This window comes from Calypte anna, chromosome 6 (genome assembly GCF_003957555.1).
Source record: "Calypte anna isolate BGI_N300 chromosome 6, bCalAnn1_v1.p, whole genome shotgun sequence".
Classification (NCBI taxonomy): domain Eukaryota; kingdom Metazoa; phylum Chordata; class Aves; order Apodiformes; family Trochilidae; genus Calypte; species Calypte anna.
Window position 1 is genome coordinate 35,175,605 of NC_044252.1, and position 16,411 is coordinate 35,192,015.

Consider the following 16,411-nt stretch of genomic DNA (forward strand, 5'->3'; position numbering starts at 1 on the left):
GGTGAGGTAGTACAAGATTGAGAGCTGCTGGCCAGTGTCCCTCTTGCCTGGGTGGCCCGGTAGCTCCTGCATATTCCGAGAGCTGCCATCACATCTGCCATGAGGTTTTTGATTCCACAGGGTTACAGGGCAGTTTTGTTCTTAAATTGAGGGGTTTTCTGTACTTGTTAAGTAAATTTCCCCTCATTGCAAAATACCTTGCTGACTTAATAAACTGACTTCAGTATTAAAGAGTTAATTATGTCATTGAGAGGTGAAATGGTTTCTTGGTCTTGTATTAAAAAAAAACAAAACAAAACAAAAAACCCACAACAAAAAATCCCACCAACACAGGAAATACAGTTCTTATTTTCTTTCTGACTCCTAAAAATATTCTTATCCTAGAAACACTGAGATACTTTTACTTGGTTTCTTATTTCTGTATTGTTGAATATTTTAAACAGTGACGTCTAATAGTTCTGCTTTCTTAATTATGTTGTGTTGCTGGAAGTCAACATATTTCATGCCAGTGTCATGTACTTTAAAGACAGACTTGCAGTCGGCACAACTGATTAACCACCCCGTGTCGTATGCAAGTGCATTGGTAGCAAGACAGCTGCTATGTGCATGAGATAGTGAATTAGTGACCCTTAGTGTGTGGAGCAGTTCTGAAGTTTGAGCAGGGGTAGGGAAGGCCAGGAGACAAGGCACAGCTGTCTGTAGCACATCCTTTTAGAATTCACCAGTTTCAAAGTTATTTTGACTGTGCAGTTCATGCAGAAAGCACAGGGGTTAGATCTTTTATTCTGGTGAGTATTTGCATCTGTCAGGAATGATCTGAGGAGGCTACAACTCTGTACAAAAACAGGCATGAAACTGGCATCAAGACCAGATTTTCTTAGTGTTCTATCTCATAGCTGGCAGGGTGTGGACCCTTTCTGGAGCAGGTTGGTGCAGCAGTAAACTATCTGAAGAAGAGATTCTGCTTTTTGTCATTTGAGGAACATTTCTAGTCTTTTGCCATGTAGTTTTTTATAGGTCTCGTATCTCTGGTTTTGTGTATTTCTAAGCTTAGCCATTTTTATTTCTCTCTGTATCTGTGAAGCTTTCTGCCAAGAGCACCCTCACCCATGAACTTGTGAATCTCCTGGAGTCCCACACAGGTAGTTTCATATGCACTGATGCAGGCAGCTCTTTTCCTGACTCCTCAAGTTCAGGCTCAGTCATAATCTTGCTAGTACTTTGCACGCAGTCCAGACTAATGGTGTTTCCTGCTGCCTGACTCTTGTTCATGCTGTTGTTTTGCATCCTGATACTGCAGAGCACTTTCCCCAACCTGTGATGAATGCAATCGTGTCTCGCACAGCATATGCTCTGGCTGCACTCTCACAAATCACATTTCCCTGGTCTGTCACAGCTCATTTCACCCCTTGTCTTGTCTCTTCACTTATTTGATATTTTCTTATTTTGAGAATAAGCTGCCTGTTACTTAATGTAAAATTCCTTTGCTTTCTGCAGCCTTCGTAAGACAATTTTTTGTCAAATAATAGCAGGAGGTTGGCTCCTGGTTGGTTTTTTGTTTGCTTGGGTTTGTTTTGCCAAAGTTTCCAGTCTTGATAGCTCACTCACTAGATTTGCTAGGAGATAATGTTTTTGCTCTCTCCCAGAGTGCCTCTTATTCTTGGGAAACCTCCTTGTAAAAACCCTACAAAAATTTTTTAAACTTTCAAGGGAGCACTGTAAAAATTTGACAGGGGTTGAACAGCTTGCATACTGAAAACAGCAGCCTCCCATGCTGACTTCTAGTTTGCTGATCTCCCTGCAATCTTGTCTCTTTAGCATTTAATATATAATTAAACATAAATCTGCATATACATATATATATATTTATACAAAAAAATCAATTGTGGTATAGGCCATTTTTCTTCCTGGAGTGCTCATATATGGTGCCCAGATGCTGGGGTACAGGTGCAGGGCTGGCATTCCCATCACTGTATTTCAGGATGTCATATGAAAGGAGTGAGCTAAGATGTGTTGGTGAGCAGAGCCCCTGGTGGAAGATGAAAACTGGAGGTGAAGTTGCCAAGTGCTTACCTGGGAAATGTGACCTGAGAAATGGAGTCAAAGTAAAGGTGGATGGACGAGTGGGAATCAGATGGGAAGCAGATCACAGAAACCCTGAAGGAAGGCTGCTTGAGGCAGAAAATTGGGCAGCAAAACTTGCTCACCTTCTCCTTTAGTAGCTTAGCTCTTTGTTGTCCTAACCGTGGTGCTCCTTTACCTACGTGCCATTATTTCCATGGCCATAATTCCTTATACAGCTTGCTGTCCTGCTTTACCCTGTATGGTTTAATTGACATGAAATTAGTGCTACTTAGTATTAAGTGTTGGTCAAAAAGATATTTTTATAAAGTATGGTAAATAGTTTTTCACCTTTACAAAAGAGACACTTTGAAAAATAATTTTGCAGAAGTACTATCCCTGAACACCTAAGAGCTCATCACAGCTCTGCAGCCTGTATAATTACTGCTCACACTGTGAAAATAGTTTTCTTTTCACTCTTGGGGCTAGAGTTCTAGGTGTTCCATCCTTGCTGTGGAGTGTCAAGAGCCAGTTTCCTGGGGGTAGTGGGATGAGTGGTACAGGATCAGGGAGCTGGGGGCAAGTTGCCAACCCCCAGCCCAATTGATTGCAGCTGGTGCTATAACTGTGTGAGTTGAACAGCAGTAACCTTAGTTGCTTGCACAAAGTGCTGCTTTGAAGGTAGTCAACTCCCTTCAGCAGGTGTAGTCTAAAAACATGTTTAAATTTCAGTAGTTTGCTTGCTTGCTAATATGATTTGATCTTTCCCTGTTGCATAGCAAAAACCTGCAGAAAAGGTAACTTGGGTCCTAATTCTGCAAAACATGAATGTGAGGTCAACTGTAGAAGTGAGGATGCTTTAGCTCAACTAATGCTTTTGTTCTGCAAAGTTATATTGAAAATTGCATCCCCCAATACATTATTACCCTATATGAATAGCTTATCATTGGTTTGGGTGGGTTTTAGATGAAATGTTTCTTGCCTAAAGAATGGGAAATTGTGCAGGAAATTAAGATGGAATGCTGTGGGAGTGCAGCAGATCTGATGAAGCTTGCTTTGACTGCTTTTCCTTTTAAACACCAATTTGTTTTTTGGTATCCTGTCTCCAACTAGAAGTTTTTCACAAACACTGTAGATATTTGTTATATTTTCTACCACTACCCACTGGTCATGATTGTTTAAAAATAACATAATTCACGGATTAATCTGTGAACACCTGAATGTGCATAGTCAGCTCGATAACTTACTTTGAAAAAGTGGTTGTTCATATTAAATTAAACCTTTATTCAGGTGGTGCTGAGACTGTATACTCTCCTGAGAGTGATGAAAGCTTTGGTGTTCTTCCTCTGGTGGTGGTCATAACAGTCTTGTGTATATACCCATTAGCATCAAGAGGAACAGTCAGATAACTATGTGAGGTTCTAATAGGGTATATTTCTGACCTGTGTGTGGTTTTGTTGCTGTAGGATTTTTTTAGAATTTCATGTGAGCAACAGTTGATGTTTCTCAGACTCAGTTCTTACCTCTGCTGTTGGCTGGCTGCAGTTTTGTGCTGGCAGAGCATGTGTAGCCAGGCATGTTTGCAGAGCCTGCACCATCTGACACAGCACATGATAACCTCCTTTGCTTTTGTTGTCTGCTTGATGTTTCCTTCCTTGAGGATCTATATTTAGTGTCACCAAGTATTCACTGTGGCACAGGACTCCAGGCAGTTGCCTTTCAAGCAAAAGGAAATGCCTCTCTTTAGGGATAAGCATGAAGGCAGTGCAGGATTTCCTGTGGAAACTGCCCCGCAGGGGAGCTGACTTCTACTTTGAACTTAATGGCAGAAAAGGCTCAATGACAAACTTCGGTGATTTGAACCAACAGAGACTTTTTTCTCCCCTTTTTTTCTTCTCCTGCTTTCTACTTCTGGGCATGTTTGCTGCAGTTGAGCTGCCTTTTAGAAGGTGAGGAACTAGCCCATTTCAAAGCTACGTTTCAAGCACACAAGGTAACTTTGCTGGTTTTGCAGAGGGGCAGCAGCTCTGGTGTGTCCCGGTGCAGCTTTGTGCCATGTAACGTGGGGAAAATGCCGTGGAGTCCCTCTGCCAAGGAGGAAAAAATGTAGCTTTTTCAGCACAGAACAGCAATGTCGGGTAGGATGAGGTCTGAGAGCAGCAGATGTGTTCCCTGGGGAATGTGATCTGTTCTGCTCACTCTTATTACCAGCTCTAAAAGTAGCCTGGCTCTGAGGATAGCATCCAGGAAAAGCTAAGTCTGTCCTGGTGTGTGCGAGGGTGATGGGACCTGCAGGGCCATGATGAGCCCTGGCTGCCACCGTGCCCATGCTGGGAGAGGGGCTGGAGGAGGTCGCTGAGAGGTGAAGCCGTTAACAGAGGCTGTGGCTGGCACCTGGTGGTGGTCAGGTCTTGACTTGTATGGTGAAGAAAAAAAACCCACCCTATTCTTGTTTCCTTAAAAAGGTGTTTCCAGCTGCCTCCTTTTGCATCACTGCCTGATTTGGGGAGCATGTTTAAAAAATGGAATATCCCCATAATGTGTTTCTGTACAAAATGTTCCCGCTGTCCTGATTAATGTTTTGTCCTGTCTCAGTAAATGAAACCATGTCTTTATAAGCAGAAAGAAACATAGTACTGTGGTATTTAGACTAGATTATAAGACATTTTGATGCTGAGGATGGTAAGACACTGGCCCAGATTGCTTGACCTGCCTCCTTAGCCTGCTCCTCATCACCCCCTGATGTACAATCGATTAGGTAAGAGACCAAGTAATGTAACTTTGGGTATGAAATAGTCAGCTTTTTAATTAATTTCTTCCCTTTTGCTTATTACTTTATTATTCTTTAAAGTCTCTATGCAAGTGAACATTCCTGAGGGTGCTTACATTAACAGTGCACAGAGACTGATGTGTTTCTTTACAGCTATCTAGATGAGAGCATCATTGGTTGTTTTTTTCTCCTTCAAAGCAAATGTAAGCTCTCTTTTCTGAAGAAAAGAGTTTGTTTTCTGGTTTTGATGGTTTTTTTCTTGGTCAGGATCCCCTAATCCCTTTCCAGACAGCAGACCAGTGTGAGCCAAGGGCTGGTGAGAGGGCAGGAGGCAATGGGCACCCTTGCAGGGGTTCCCTGGGGAGAGGTACTGGTGGGATAGGCAGTTGGGTGGCTGTCACCCCTCTGCCTGATCGCACAGTCAGTGGCCACCTTCCCAATTTAGCTTCTGTGGGGGCCACGGTTCAGAAAGGAAGGGGGGAAAAAAAGGATTTTACCTCTGTGACAGCAATAAACTTCACTTTGCCTCTGCCTAAAAACAAAAGTGTGTGAATGGGAAAACTATCTGTATGATTTGGGAATTGAAAACTTGTAGTTGGCCCTTACCTTTACATCTAGACATGGGTATGAGGTTTGTTTTCTGAGGGTTATACCTGCCCTGTTTTCATGCAATAATGAACAGGTGTCCTTTTACATGAACTCTAAGCTACTGTCTGTTATGTGCTCATTTCAATTAAATGTTTATGTAAGATCTAATATTACCATAAGTGCTACCTTTTGGACACTCTAGTAACCTCATGTGAATTAGCAGAGTATAACAAAATAGAGAATTTAGAACTTTTTTGTTGTTTTATCTTTACTATAAAAACACATGCCAGCAGTGAGGAGAAAAAAAAATACTGAAAACCTGCTCTCTAGACCAGATTGAAATGAATTTCCAAGGATCTCCCTTGGTGCTTTATTTCTGAAAAAAGATGTAAACAACTTTAACGTGGTCTCCCCTGCTATTAAATACCTATGTTAGATCACTACATATTTCTTTGTTAGTGTGATGAACTGCATTTTGGCATCCCCTGTGCTTCACTTGGCAGTAAATTGACGGCTGCTCTTAGGACTATGGTGTTTTGGCATGGAAGATCTGTCTTCTGATTTAGTAGGGTCTGTTGGAGCTACCTCACTGACAACTTGTACGTTGCTGGTGTGTTAGTCCTGGAATTGATTCTGCAGCGATTCTGGGAAAGCTTCAGAGTTTCCCCAGCACAGCAGAGCCCCATCAGAAGATGTTTAACTCATAAATGTGGATATCTTCTCGAGGAAAGAGCATTTATTGCTTGAAGTAACTAATATGTGCTGCTGTGCAGTAGTGCATAGAGCTCATGAACTTTAGTTCTTGAGCCTTAGTTCATGGAAATTCCTGTCTGCAAAAGTGAATGTTTATATATTACATTTATTTTCTTTCTCCACAGAACATGTTCTACCTTATTAATTCAAGACAATATTTTATACTGGCTGCCTACTCTGCAATTACTTACCCCTACTCAGCTGTGGGGCTCAGCAGGTGTGTCACAAAGCCATAGGTGTAGGGTACATGCCACTCCTATACACTGGAGCAGCCAACCTATGGTGCTCTCTCCAGTGCATTTATTTCTTGCCTAGAAGGCACTGGGGGTCTGTGACATTGCTGCTTCAAGATACCAGCACAGTATATCTGTGAAGAGATGTGCCACAGTCACAGCTATCAGGATTAATAAAATATGTAGGATGTTTTTAGGCTTCCATAAAATCTAGCCTCCAGGAAGAACTGTTTTGATAATCGGCTCTCGTGGCTTCATTCACTGTTGTCTCTCTGTTGCCTCATCAGAGCTCTGTGACAGAAAATTTCTGGAGTTTTTAAGCTATGTCCCTCTCATAACTTGGACACACAAAAAGGACAGGTGGGCAGCTCTTAGTGCATCTCACTGACTTGGCTTGGAGAGCAAAGTTCTTCATCAGGCTCTTGGTGATGACTGACATGAATTTATTTATCCTTTCATCTGGTTTACATACAAGTTCTCCTGCTTACTGTGGTTGCTAGGAAGATGTCTGCTTGCTGAACTCCTCAGAGGTTGTTAGATGTTACTTGCAGTGGGCAGATCCAGCATCCCCAAGGTGATAACCAATGAACTGCTGCTGGATCGTGCTGCTTCATATGATGGGTCTGTACCCACCTCCTAATGTGGCTGAAAGATGCAAGTCAGGGCAGTGTTGCTCTCCTATAGGTTGTGCTATGAAACACCTGAAGCACAAGCAAGGCTTTGCAGAGAAGACTCAAAAACGGGGATTAACAAAAATAACGTTCTGGCTTTGTTGTCAGTGAGTGAGGTGAGGTTTTTTGTTGGTCATTTTTCAAAGCTCATTGTCTTGGCAATGAGGTGTGGTTTTTTTTTATATGCGGGATTTGGGAAGATTGGCACTTTTATGTTGTAAATTTACTTCTGAAACTGGATCCTAAAAACAAATGGTTTTGTACATGTACACTACAAAAACAAGTAGTTATCCTCATGTTCAACTGGGGGGGGGGGGAGAGAATTTTTAAAGTTCTAATAGAAAACAAAGGAAGAAACCCTACAAATAAGCAAGATGGATCGTGGTGGTGGTTGTGATTGTGAATGTTGCCAGAGTTCTCTTTTATCTATCCATGTGCAAGAATAGATTAATTTTAGTTACACTCGTTTACAGCATACTGCCCTATTTCCCACTGCCATTCTAAAACTCGGATAGGAAGTAGTGGAAAACTGTGGTATACTAATGTGGTTAATTGGTGCTATTTGCTAACAATTACAGCTTCTGTGATATTGTAAATACTGTTGGATTAACTCTTGTTATTAATACTCTTAATACTCTGGTTATTTAAATATCCAGAAGCCTTTAATCTTTCAGTAAGATGTTGGTAATAGAAGTTACATTTGAAATGCAGTAGGCTCAGGATAGTTTACTTAAGATTCATGTTGGGTTTTTTTATTTATTCCAGTCCTTGTAAGTCATTATCCAGTGGATGTTGTGCTGTGCTTGTACATCTGGCTGGGTGTGTCTTTCTGGGATGGAGATGGGGATCTGCCCTCAAAGGCTGTGGGCTGTCCTGTGTCTCTTGTCCCCGTGTGCTCAGGCTGTGCCTATCCCTCCACGCTGTGCTGCTGGCTGTGCAGGCATGGGCAGCAAATGCCAACCCTATGCTGTGTGCCTTTCCAGCACGGGGGGGGTTTAAAATGCCTCAGCTTCATTTCTGTGGAGGATCTGTGTAAACCTGGTCCTGGTGCCATCAGGTGTACTACATTATTTTCTGCTCTGACAGTTCTGCAAGTCTGAAGGTCTTGTTGCTCTGTCTCACTGTAGTACAGTCCTTAAGAAAATTACCTTCTACTTAACTCTCCTAAAACGAGTGAAGAAAAAATGTGCATTTTATGGGAGTTCTAATTGAAAGCTGAGCTTCATTGGTGTTGAGGGTTTTCATCTTGTTACCTGACACTGGTTTGACTAAGGAAACGGTACACTTAGGACGGATATTAGTGCTCTGTTTGGAATAGCTTTGTGTTTATGTGTGTACACATACATGCTCCTTTCCTAAGTCTGCTGTGTTACTAGGTTTGCATTCATATATATTCATATGTACATATGAATAGTTTGGAATTAAGAAGGAGATGGGAAAATCTTTGGGTATTGTCCTGTTTTTTTTTTCTTTTTTCTTTCTCTTTTGTTTACAACCCCTGATTAGTGGCTCTGGTATTACCATTGCCTATTATTTGGTACTCTGTGTTAGTTTACAGGTTATTAAGCAATTGATTAATTAAAAAAATGGAATAATATCAACAATTAAGCTGTGAGTTGGCTGGTGAACAGTCTTTGTCATTCGAGGCATAGAGGAATAATGAAGGGCCAGAGGAGTGTTTGGGTGTTTGGGAGCATGGTTATGCATTGTCACTTACTACTTCTCAGTGACTGAGCATATGTTTTCCAGGTGCTGAGCAGGCACAGCCTTGGGGTGGCTGTGGGAGCCCATCAGGAATCATCAGCAGTGTGGGTCCCACGGAGGGAACTCTCTTCCCAGCAGTTTCAGGTGCCATGTGTTTGCCAAAGCCAGCACTGCCCATGGCTGCTGTCCCTGAGGGCTCTGGCCCTGGGCAGGCAGCAGTGGTGGCCATGCTAGCACCTCTGGGCCACCCAAACCTCCCAGGGCACCCCTGGGCTGTCTGCCCCAGCACTCCCCTCTCTGCAGAGCTCTCCAGTCCGTGTTTTGGCTCAGACATGTTCTGCTGTCAGCAGAGATGGGTGTGAACATGTTTGGCAGGAGTTGCTGAACTGGAGTCTTGCTAAGTAAGAACATGTAGAGATCATGGTCTCCTCTGATTTTTGTTTTAAAGAGCGTGGCTGGCACTGAGGGTCATCCAAAAGCTGAGTGAGGAGCAGACTTTGCAGGAGGGCAGCTCTGGTGTCATGCTGACCTGTCCTGTGCAGTCCTTGTTTTTTCCTCTGAGTCTGTGTTGCTGCAGTGTACATGGAGGGCAGTTTTCCTCTTTGTGCTTAGGAATTACAAATGTTGTGTCACAAACTTATGCGTTGTATGTGATTCATAATTTTCCTGAGATTTAGTTGTTAATATGAAAGATAGATTGCTTTTAGTCACTGTCCTTGAATAATCCTTTATTAAAGGCAGGGATTGTTCATGCCGAATTAGCTGACCCCTTCAAGTTTGTCATGTAGACTTTATTTTTTCCGCTGATAATGAGTGGTTGGTGTTTGTTTTGTTTTTTATTCCCTTTCTTTGAATTGTATTATTTATTGTACATTTTGTTCCCTTATGCTCACAGAGTTTGAGGGGCTCCTGAATATCCCAGTTGAAAACCTGAGACATAGCTGCTCTTTGGGACAGGAAAGGAAGTTCCCAATGCTGTTCAATGTGCAGCTTGCTCAAGTTGTTCCCTGCTGTCCTGCCCTGCCTGTGAGGACCTGCTTCTTATCTCCTGGCACTGCCAGGACACCCTCTCCTGGCGTCTGCCTCTGGAGGCTTTGGCTAGCCCCTCCGCAGGACCTTGGAGTTCTGGGGATTCCCTCAGTCCTCCTAGTGATCTCAGCACTGTTAAAGTTGGGCATTTAGAAATTTGGCTTGGTTGTACCTTTTGTTCAAGTCAGTGTGCAAAGTCCATCCAGGCTGTTCTCCTCCACCTTCGTTTTGGAGCTCAGTTGAGTTTTCACAAAGCAAGTAAATTTTTTTTTTCTTTTAGCTTAAAAAATGAGTCTATTCTTATCTAAAAATAAGCTTCACAAAATAGAACCTGCTTTCTATAATTCATCTTCCATTTCCCTCTGAATGAAACTCAAAGGACATTTTCCAGGCTGTTAATTTGGTTTCATTTAGTTCTCTCCTTTTTATTCCTTTTGTATGAAAGGCTTCTTACCCTGTCTAAATGTCTTTTCAAAAAAGGAAAAAGAAAATATTTCTTCCCTGTCTGAATATATTTTTGCAACAGGCTTAAAGCTTTCTTTTGGCCGTTGGGTGTAATTCTGTAGGAAATGGAAACACTGAGGAGAAGTGAGCCTACTCATACGTTCATTTTAAAAAGCCTCTTGTTTTCGGGATATTACCAGCTCATGTGGTTTCCATGTGTTCTCAGGCTTGCTACTTTTTCTTGTAAGCCTGACCAGTGCAATAACCAGTGTACCATAAATAGACTTCAAATGGAAACTCAGCATGAACAGAGACAGTTTTAGTGGGATTTGGAATTCCAGGAAAAGGTCAAACAGCTTTTAATTGAAGGGAGCAGCGGGGTGCGGTATGAGTGTCCTGTTATTTTAACATGGATCCCATGTGGTTCTGCAGTCTAGAAAGAAATTGTGCTTGTTCCAAGGGGGTAGGGTTGCTATTTATGTCTCTTTTTAGTCAAGATGTGTACCCTTAGGTGGAATGGTAGGAGGAACCCAGGACCCCGCTCCCCAGGGGTGTGGGATGTTTGCCTGGTGCAGCTGTACAACCCGAAGCAGAGCAAATCTCCCAGCTTTGGAGTGCAGGTGGGAAGGTACCTGCACATATCTGCTCATCCCTGGAGGCTCTGTTTAGAGCAGGCACATAGGTTTGATGGATGTGTGCTGGGTAAGGTGGGTGCTCTGCCAGCACTGGGCACAGCACCCGGGGCCTTGAGCAGGGAGGGCATGGGAGGATGGCACAGACTCCCCCCAAAAAATGTGTTGCTCAGGAGAGGGACTCCTCATGAAAGGATACTCAGACCTTTTTCTTGCACCTTTCTCCTGTCTTTCCTGGTGCTACTGGAGCCTGTTGCCCTGAGGGCCTGAGCTGAGGCTGGGCTGGGGAGAAGGATCCAGAGCAAAGATTTGATGGTCTGGAGGGGAGCACAAAATGGAGGCTGATGGAGCGGCTTCTGGTTAGTGAATGGGGAGAAGTCGGTTAGCTAGGAGATGGGTACAAAGGGATTTTGCAATGAGGAGGACAAGGAAAAGGCTCATTTCAGTTATTACAAAAAGAATGAAATAATTTAATGAAGGACAGAGTATAGAGGGAGAGGATGGGAAGAAGGCCATGGGAAGACATGAAATATAATGTGCCTATTTTTATACAGAAAAAAAAAGGAAGATAAATTATCATTCCACTTGATTGTTATGTGCAGTACTTCAAAACTTAAAATAATTTCATTTATGGGGAGGTGACCAGGGAGGGGTTTAGGGAGAGGGCTAGGTCATGGAATTTTGCCACAGAGTGATAAAACCAGAGAGGATATGGCTGTGCCATGAGAGGGGAGCAGGGCAGTGGTGACTACAGCTGTTGGGGACTTGACTTGCTTCATCTCATGGCTTAGTTCTGGAATTATTTTTATAAATGCCTTACCCCCCTGAGATTCTGTGCTCTGTTGTTCATTAGTTGGAAGAGATGTGCAGGCAAATGAATTTGTAAAATTGTATGTACCTCTACTTAATGACCTGGATTTGTTTTAACTTTTTTCTGTTTGAACACTTGCCTGCGCCTGCAAGTATAAAATACAGTGGGTGTCTGGAGGGGTTATATCAGCAGGGTAGGGAGCTGCATTGAATTTTTTTGCCCTGGGGTCAGGTGCAGGCTGTCCCAGTCATGGGTTGCATGGTGTCCTTTCTTTCTCAGCCCAGGGTCTTGCTGTACCTGGTGAAAGTTCATTTGCCATTGGCTTCCAGGTAGGGCCTATTGCAGTTAAAATAAGGAAAGAAAGCCTTTTTAAAACCAACTAAAAAAGCCCCACCCCAAACTCCAAAGCAGTGTTCCACCACGTGAATATTTGCAGGTTCCTCCTGCTTTTTCACTAATACGTGAGTTGGTAGATACCGTAATAGCTAAACATAGAAACAGGAGTGCAATTAGAGGCTTTTATTCTAATCATTGCTTGTGGCTAATTCCTGCATATGTTTAAAGCTTGTTCCTGGTCTACTTTCAAAATGTAGCTGCTGTAGATGTGTTTTGCATAGATTTGAGATCTTAAATTTTCTAGGGAGCTCTGAGTTTTCTCAGTGGGAGGTATGGATCAATACAGTGATGCTCTTCATTTATAATACCTGTCATCCGAGGACCTCAAAGCTGTAAAGAAGACAACTGTCTAGTATTGCCCATCTCATCCTAGACTGGGTAGCAGAGGTGGAACAAGCAAGTGCATTGTTGGTTTTCTCTCGTGTGACATCCTGTGGGGCCTCCAGATACAGGAAGGTCCAGGGAACCCCAGGATCTCAAAGACCAAGAAGAAACAAAATCCAGCAACCCCTTTTCCCTTCTTGGGAGGGAAGTCATTCCTTCTGTAGCAGGCATTGCCTTTTGGATGCCTTACTGAGGAGAGGGAGCTGGGCATCATAGGGTGGCGAGTTGGGTCATAGAAGAATCAGGTAAGCCTTGGGTCACTGTGCAGCTGTGTAGGTTGCTCAGCTGAGGGACTGCTGTCACTACTTGGGATTTAGTTTGGCATTTTTTTTCAATATTTGGTCTGGTTTCTCAAAAACAATCTTGCCTAGCATATGGGAGGTAGGAGCAGAGCTGGAGGGCCTTGGAGCTGTCATCAACTTCCCTCTGATCGACTGGGTTGTTTAACTTAAAATGTTTTCATTTAGTCATGTAGCAAATGCGGGAATTTCTACCAATGGCATTTTTATTCAAAACCAAAAGTATTTCTTTTCTCTCCTGAGATTCCTCAAGTATGAGTAACTTGATATAAATATTCCTGATTGGTAAGGATATTTTTCTCCCTTAAAGATCTGTAGCTGAAGTAAATTAAAATGAATAGCTGCACTGTTTTTACACATTTTCACTCCGGTTTAACTGAAAAGCTCAAAGCACACTAAACAAAAATCTTAGGGTTGTGTATAACACAGACCGTATCTAGCAGGAGGTGAGGCCCTGGGTGCAGAGTCCTGTGTGGCCTTGGATTCAGGGTTGTATTGTTTGGGGTGTTGTGCCACCTGTCACTTAGCTCCTGCCTGTGGATGCAGGCTGAGCTGGGGATTGGTTTTCTTTAGTGGGTTTACAAAAATGTCTATCTTGTGTTAACTTTGGATTTTTCTTAAAATGTAAGAGGCCCCCAGGACATCTTGCAGCTGGCATAAGTAAAATGGAGATAAGTGAGGACTGCTGTCTGGTTTGTTTGTTTTTTAACATGAAAATTGCCTATTACCTACTGAGTAAGGCTACACTTTGTGTTTTTAAAATAAACACCCAGTACTGCTGAAGTCTGCTCATGGCCTAACCCTGGGCTTCCTTATCTAGTTTTTCATACCAACCAGAAAATATTAAGTGTCACAATCCCAAGATCTTGTTTTCTTGATAGTTTGAATCTGGCCTTTTGGTTTCCATCATACACAAATCATATACAAAGCATGTTCCAAATTCATACCTGTTTTGTAGTTGATTTAAATAAATTAAAAAACCCAATAAACCTTGCACTGTCTTCATCTCTTCAGGTTAGAAGGCAGCTTGAAATCCCAGCAGCTCCTGATTTATTTGTTGCTGCTTTTATGCAACCATCAATCTGTACTGTTACTCAGTGGATTGTCTCATTAAGTTCAGGATGAATAGGAAAAGAGCTAAGTTGCTGAATCAACAGTTAATGAGATTGTGGGTTTTTTAGAAGGGCTGTTTTATTGCCAGCCTGTCTGCCTTCAGTTTTTATTTGTGTCTGCAGCTTCCTTATTCTGGCTCTGAGTTAGGCTGTCCTGCTGTGGGGAAGGGCATGGCTTGGAGACATGGATGTTTTGTTCTGGGTGTTTACTAAGGTGTCCCTGAGCTTGGGCCAAGATTCACCCCAGTTGGCTTCAGGCACAGAATGAGGGACCTTTGCTCCTGTTTGTGGCCAGCCCTGTGCTCCCACACCACAAGCAGCAACTGCCAAAGGAAATACTGAGGAAAAATAATTGTTCCTAAGGAGTGAAAATTTCACCTTCTTGACCAATTATGTCTGAATTCCTTAACTGTCAAGAACTAAGTGATCAACAAAAGGGAGGTGAGTGATAGCAAGGGAAAAATGTGGCACTTTCTTCCCTCATTTTTCAAAAAACTTTTGTAGTTTCTAGGCTTACAGAACTGGATGACCTTCAGAGACTTGTAGACAAGAAAATAAAATATTCTAATGTTGGACTGCACGCAAATCATTACAGCCACTTGGGGGCAAATCTTCACACAGCAAGCAGTCACTATAAATTATTAAGATTAGGTTTGTGTCAAGTATTTAAAACACTTGATGGACAATAGAGCAGAACAGACACTTCATGACTGAGTATTTGCCTCCAGGGAGATGGTGTCATTTCTGAGGGGAGGATGTTCAGGCATCTCTCTGGTTTTCAGCTCGATATGTTCTGCTTCCTCCCACAGATACAGTACATTCCTGCTGTTTCTGGGAGAGAGAAGTCTGATTTGGATTTTTATTCCTTGCTATGATGTAAAAATTATCCAGAAGTTGTGTTGTTGAAGATAAAACTAAAAAATTGTTTCTCATAGAGCTGTATATTTATTGTGTGAAAATTAGTTACCTCTCTCCCTAATGAAGGTGGGGGGGGGGGTGTGGGCCGTGTTTCTGAAAAGGCAGAACTTTGCACTTACCTTATATTTGCTTCTTCCGTTTTTCTAACTGCTGTAGTAATCTTGTAATGCTTTTCCTAGTTTGTCCTTGACAGGAGCTCTGGTGTGCTGAAGCACAGTCATCTCTGAGCCAATTCATCATGTAAATCCATGTAACTCTTGTGAGAGCTAGGTATTGGCAGTTCATACCAAGTTTTTGATGTCCAGCCAATGAATCTGTACTTTTAAAAGCATGTATTTCAATACATATCAAGTCTGTTGATATAATTGCTTGATAATCATGCATGTGTAGGAGTGTTGTGAATGTTTTGAAGTCCTATGCAAAATGTACTGTTTTAGGGAAAAATCTGAGAAGGGGGGACTCAAAACAAAAGGGAGAGGTCTGTCCAGTGGAACTCAAGGACATCTTCAAGTTTGTACTCCTTTGTTTAATAGTATAAAAACCTCTCTGCTTGAATGCTCTGAGGATTGCAATAGTATTGGCATGTTGTTATAAAAATTAATTCCTTTTATTCTTAATTACTTTTTCTATTTTGCTTTTCAGCCAGAAAATTTACAGAAGAATTGGCTTCGGGAATTTTATCAGGTAAGGCAAAACTTGCTTTCTCATGGAGTTCTGTGCCCATTAGCTTATTGGCTTAATAAATAATGTGAAAACCTTTTGCTTTGTAAAGCTGATGTCAGTAAGTATTTTATAGTCAAAAGCAGTCCTAAAAAGTACATATCATTCTGGATTTACAAGTAACAAGTATGAAAGTTCAGTGTATAAACATAAGTTGTTCTCATTGACAGTCCTCTGCCTTTTAAAAGGTTTGACATTTTGTAAATAGGGCTTTAGTTTCACATGAAATGGTCTTTTAACTCTTCTGAGTAAGAAATATATTTTAGTAATTTATAAATATATATATAATAAAATAAAACATTTAAACTCACCTGTATTTTAAAATAAAAATAAAAAAGACAGAAGGGGGTGATGGTGGAAAAGTTACCCTTTCTGCTGGTGGTGGGTGGCAGCCAGGCAGTCCCCAGCCTGCTGGGGGGAGCAGTGCCCTGCCACAGCCTTGAACCCTTCTTCCTCTCTGCAGCTTGTACAGTAGGATGGCTGTTGACAGTGTGCTCCCAAACATAGTAGGAAGTGGAATAAAACTTGATAAAAAGCTCCTTAAGGAATAGACTAATGCACTTGTGCCAAAAGTGGCACAGCACTGTCCTGCTTAGGAGGCTGTGTAGCAGCTTAGCAGAGGTACAGCTTCAGAATGGGTTTGATTTGAATGCTGTGTGCCATGTTGAAAGCCTGTACAAACTGAAGTGCATCAAAAGTACTGGAAAATTACTCTTGATAGTTCTTTGTAAACTTGAAACCCAGATAAACCACAGACCACAATTTTTTTCCATTCTTCCGAGGAATTCAATTTGCATATGTAGTTGTGTCAGTACAGCTTGCATAACTTGTGAGGATTAAGTCCTTTTGTAAGCAGACAAAATAATCTCCACAAAAAAAGGAAGCA

General features: G+C 42.1%; 1 protein-coding gene across 3 annotated transcripts in view; it reads left to right on the forward strand.

Annotated features, from left to right (window-relative positions):
• INPP5A (inositol polyphosphate-5-phosphatase A) overlaps positions 1-16,411 on the forward strand; it is a 155,318-nt gene that overhangs the window by 18,369 nt on the left and 120,538 nt on the right. For 2 of the 3 annotated variants that reach the window (XM_030453528.1, XM_030453529.1), the window contains exon 2: positions 15,448-15,489. The exons of the other annotated variant lie outside the window; for it this stretch is intronic. In XM_030453528.1, the coding sequence (XP_030309388.1) occupies positions 15,448-15,489 (42 nt within the window). The remainder of the gene's footprint in view (positions 1-15,447; positions 15,490-16,411) is intronic. 3 annotated transcript variants of the gene reach the window in all.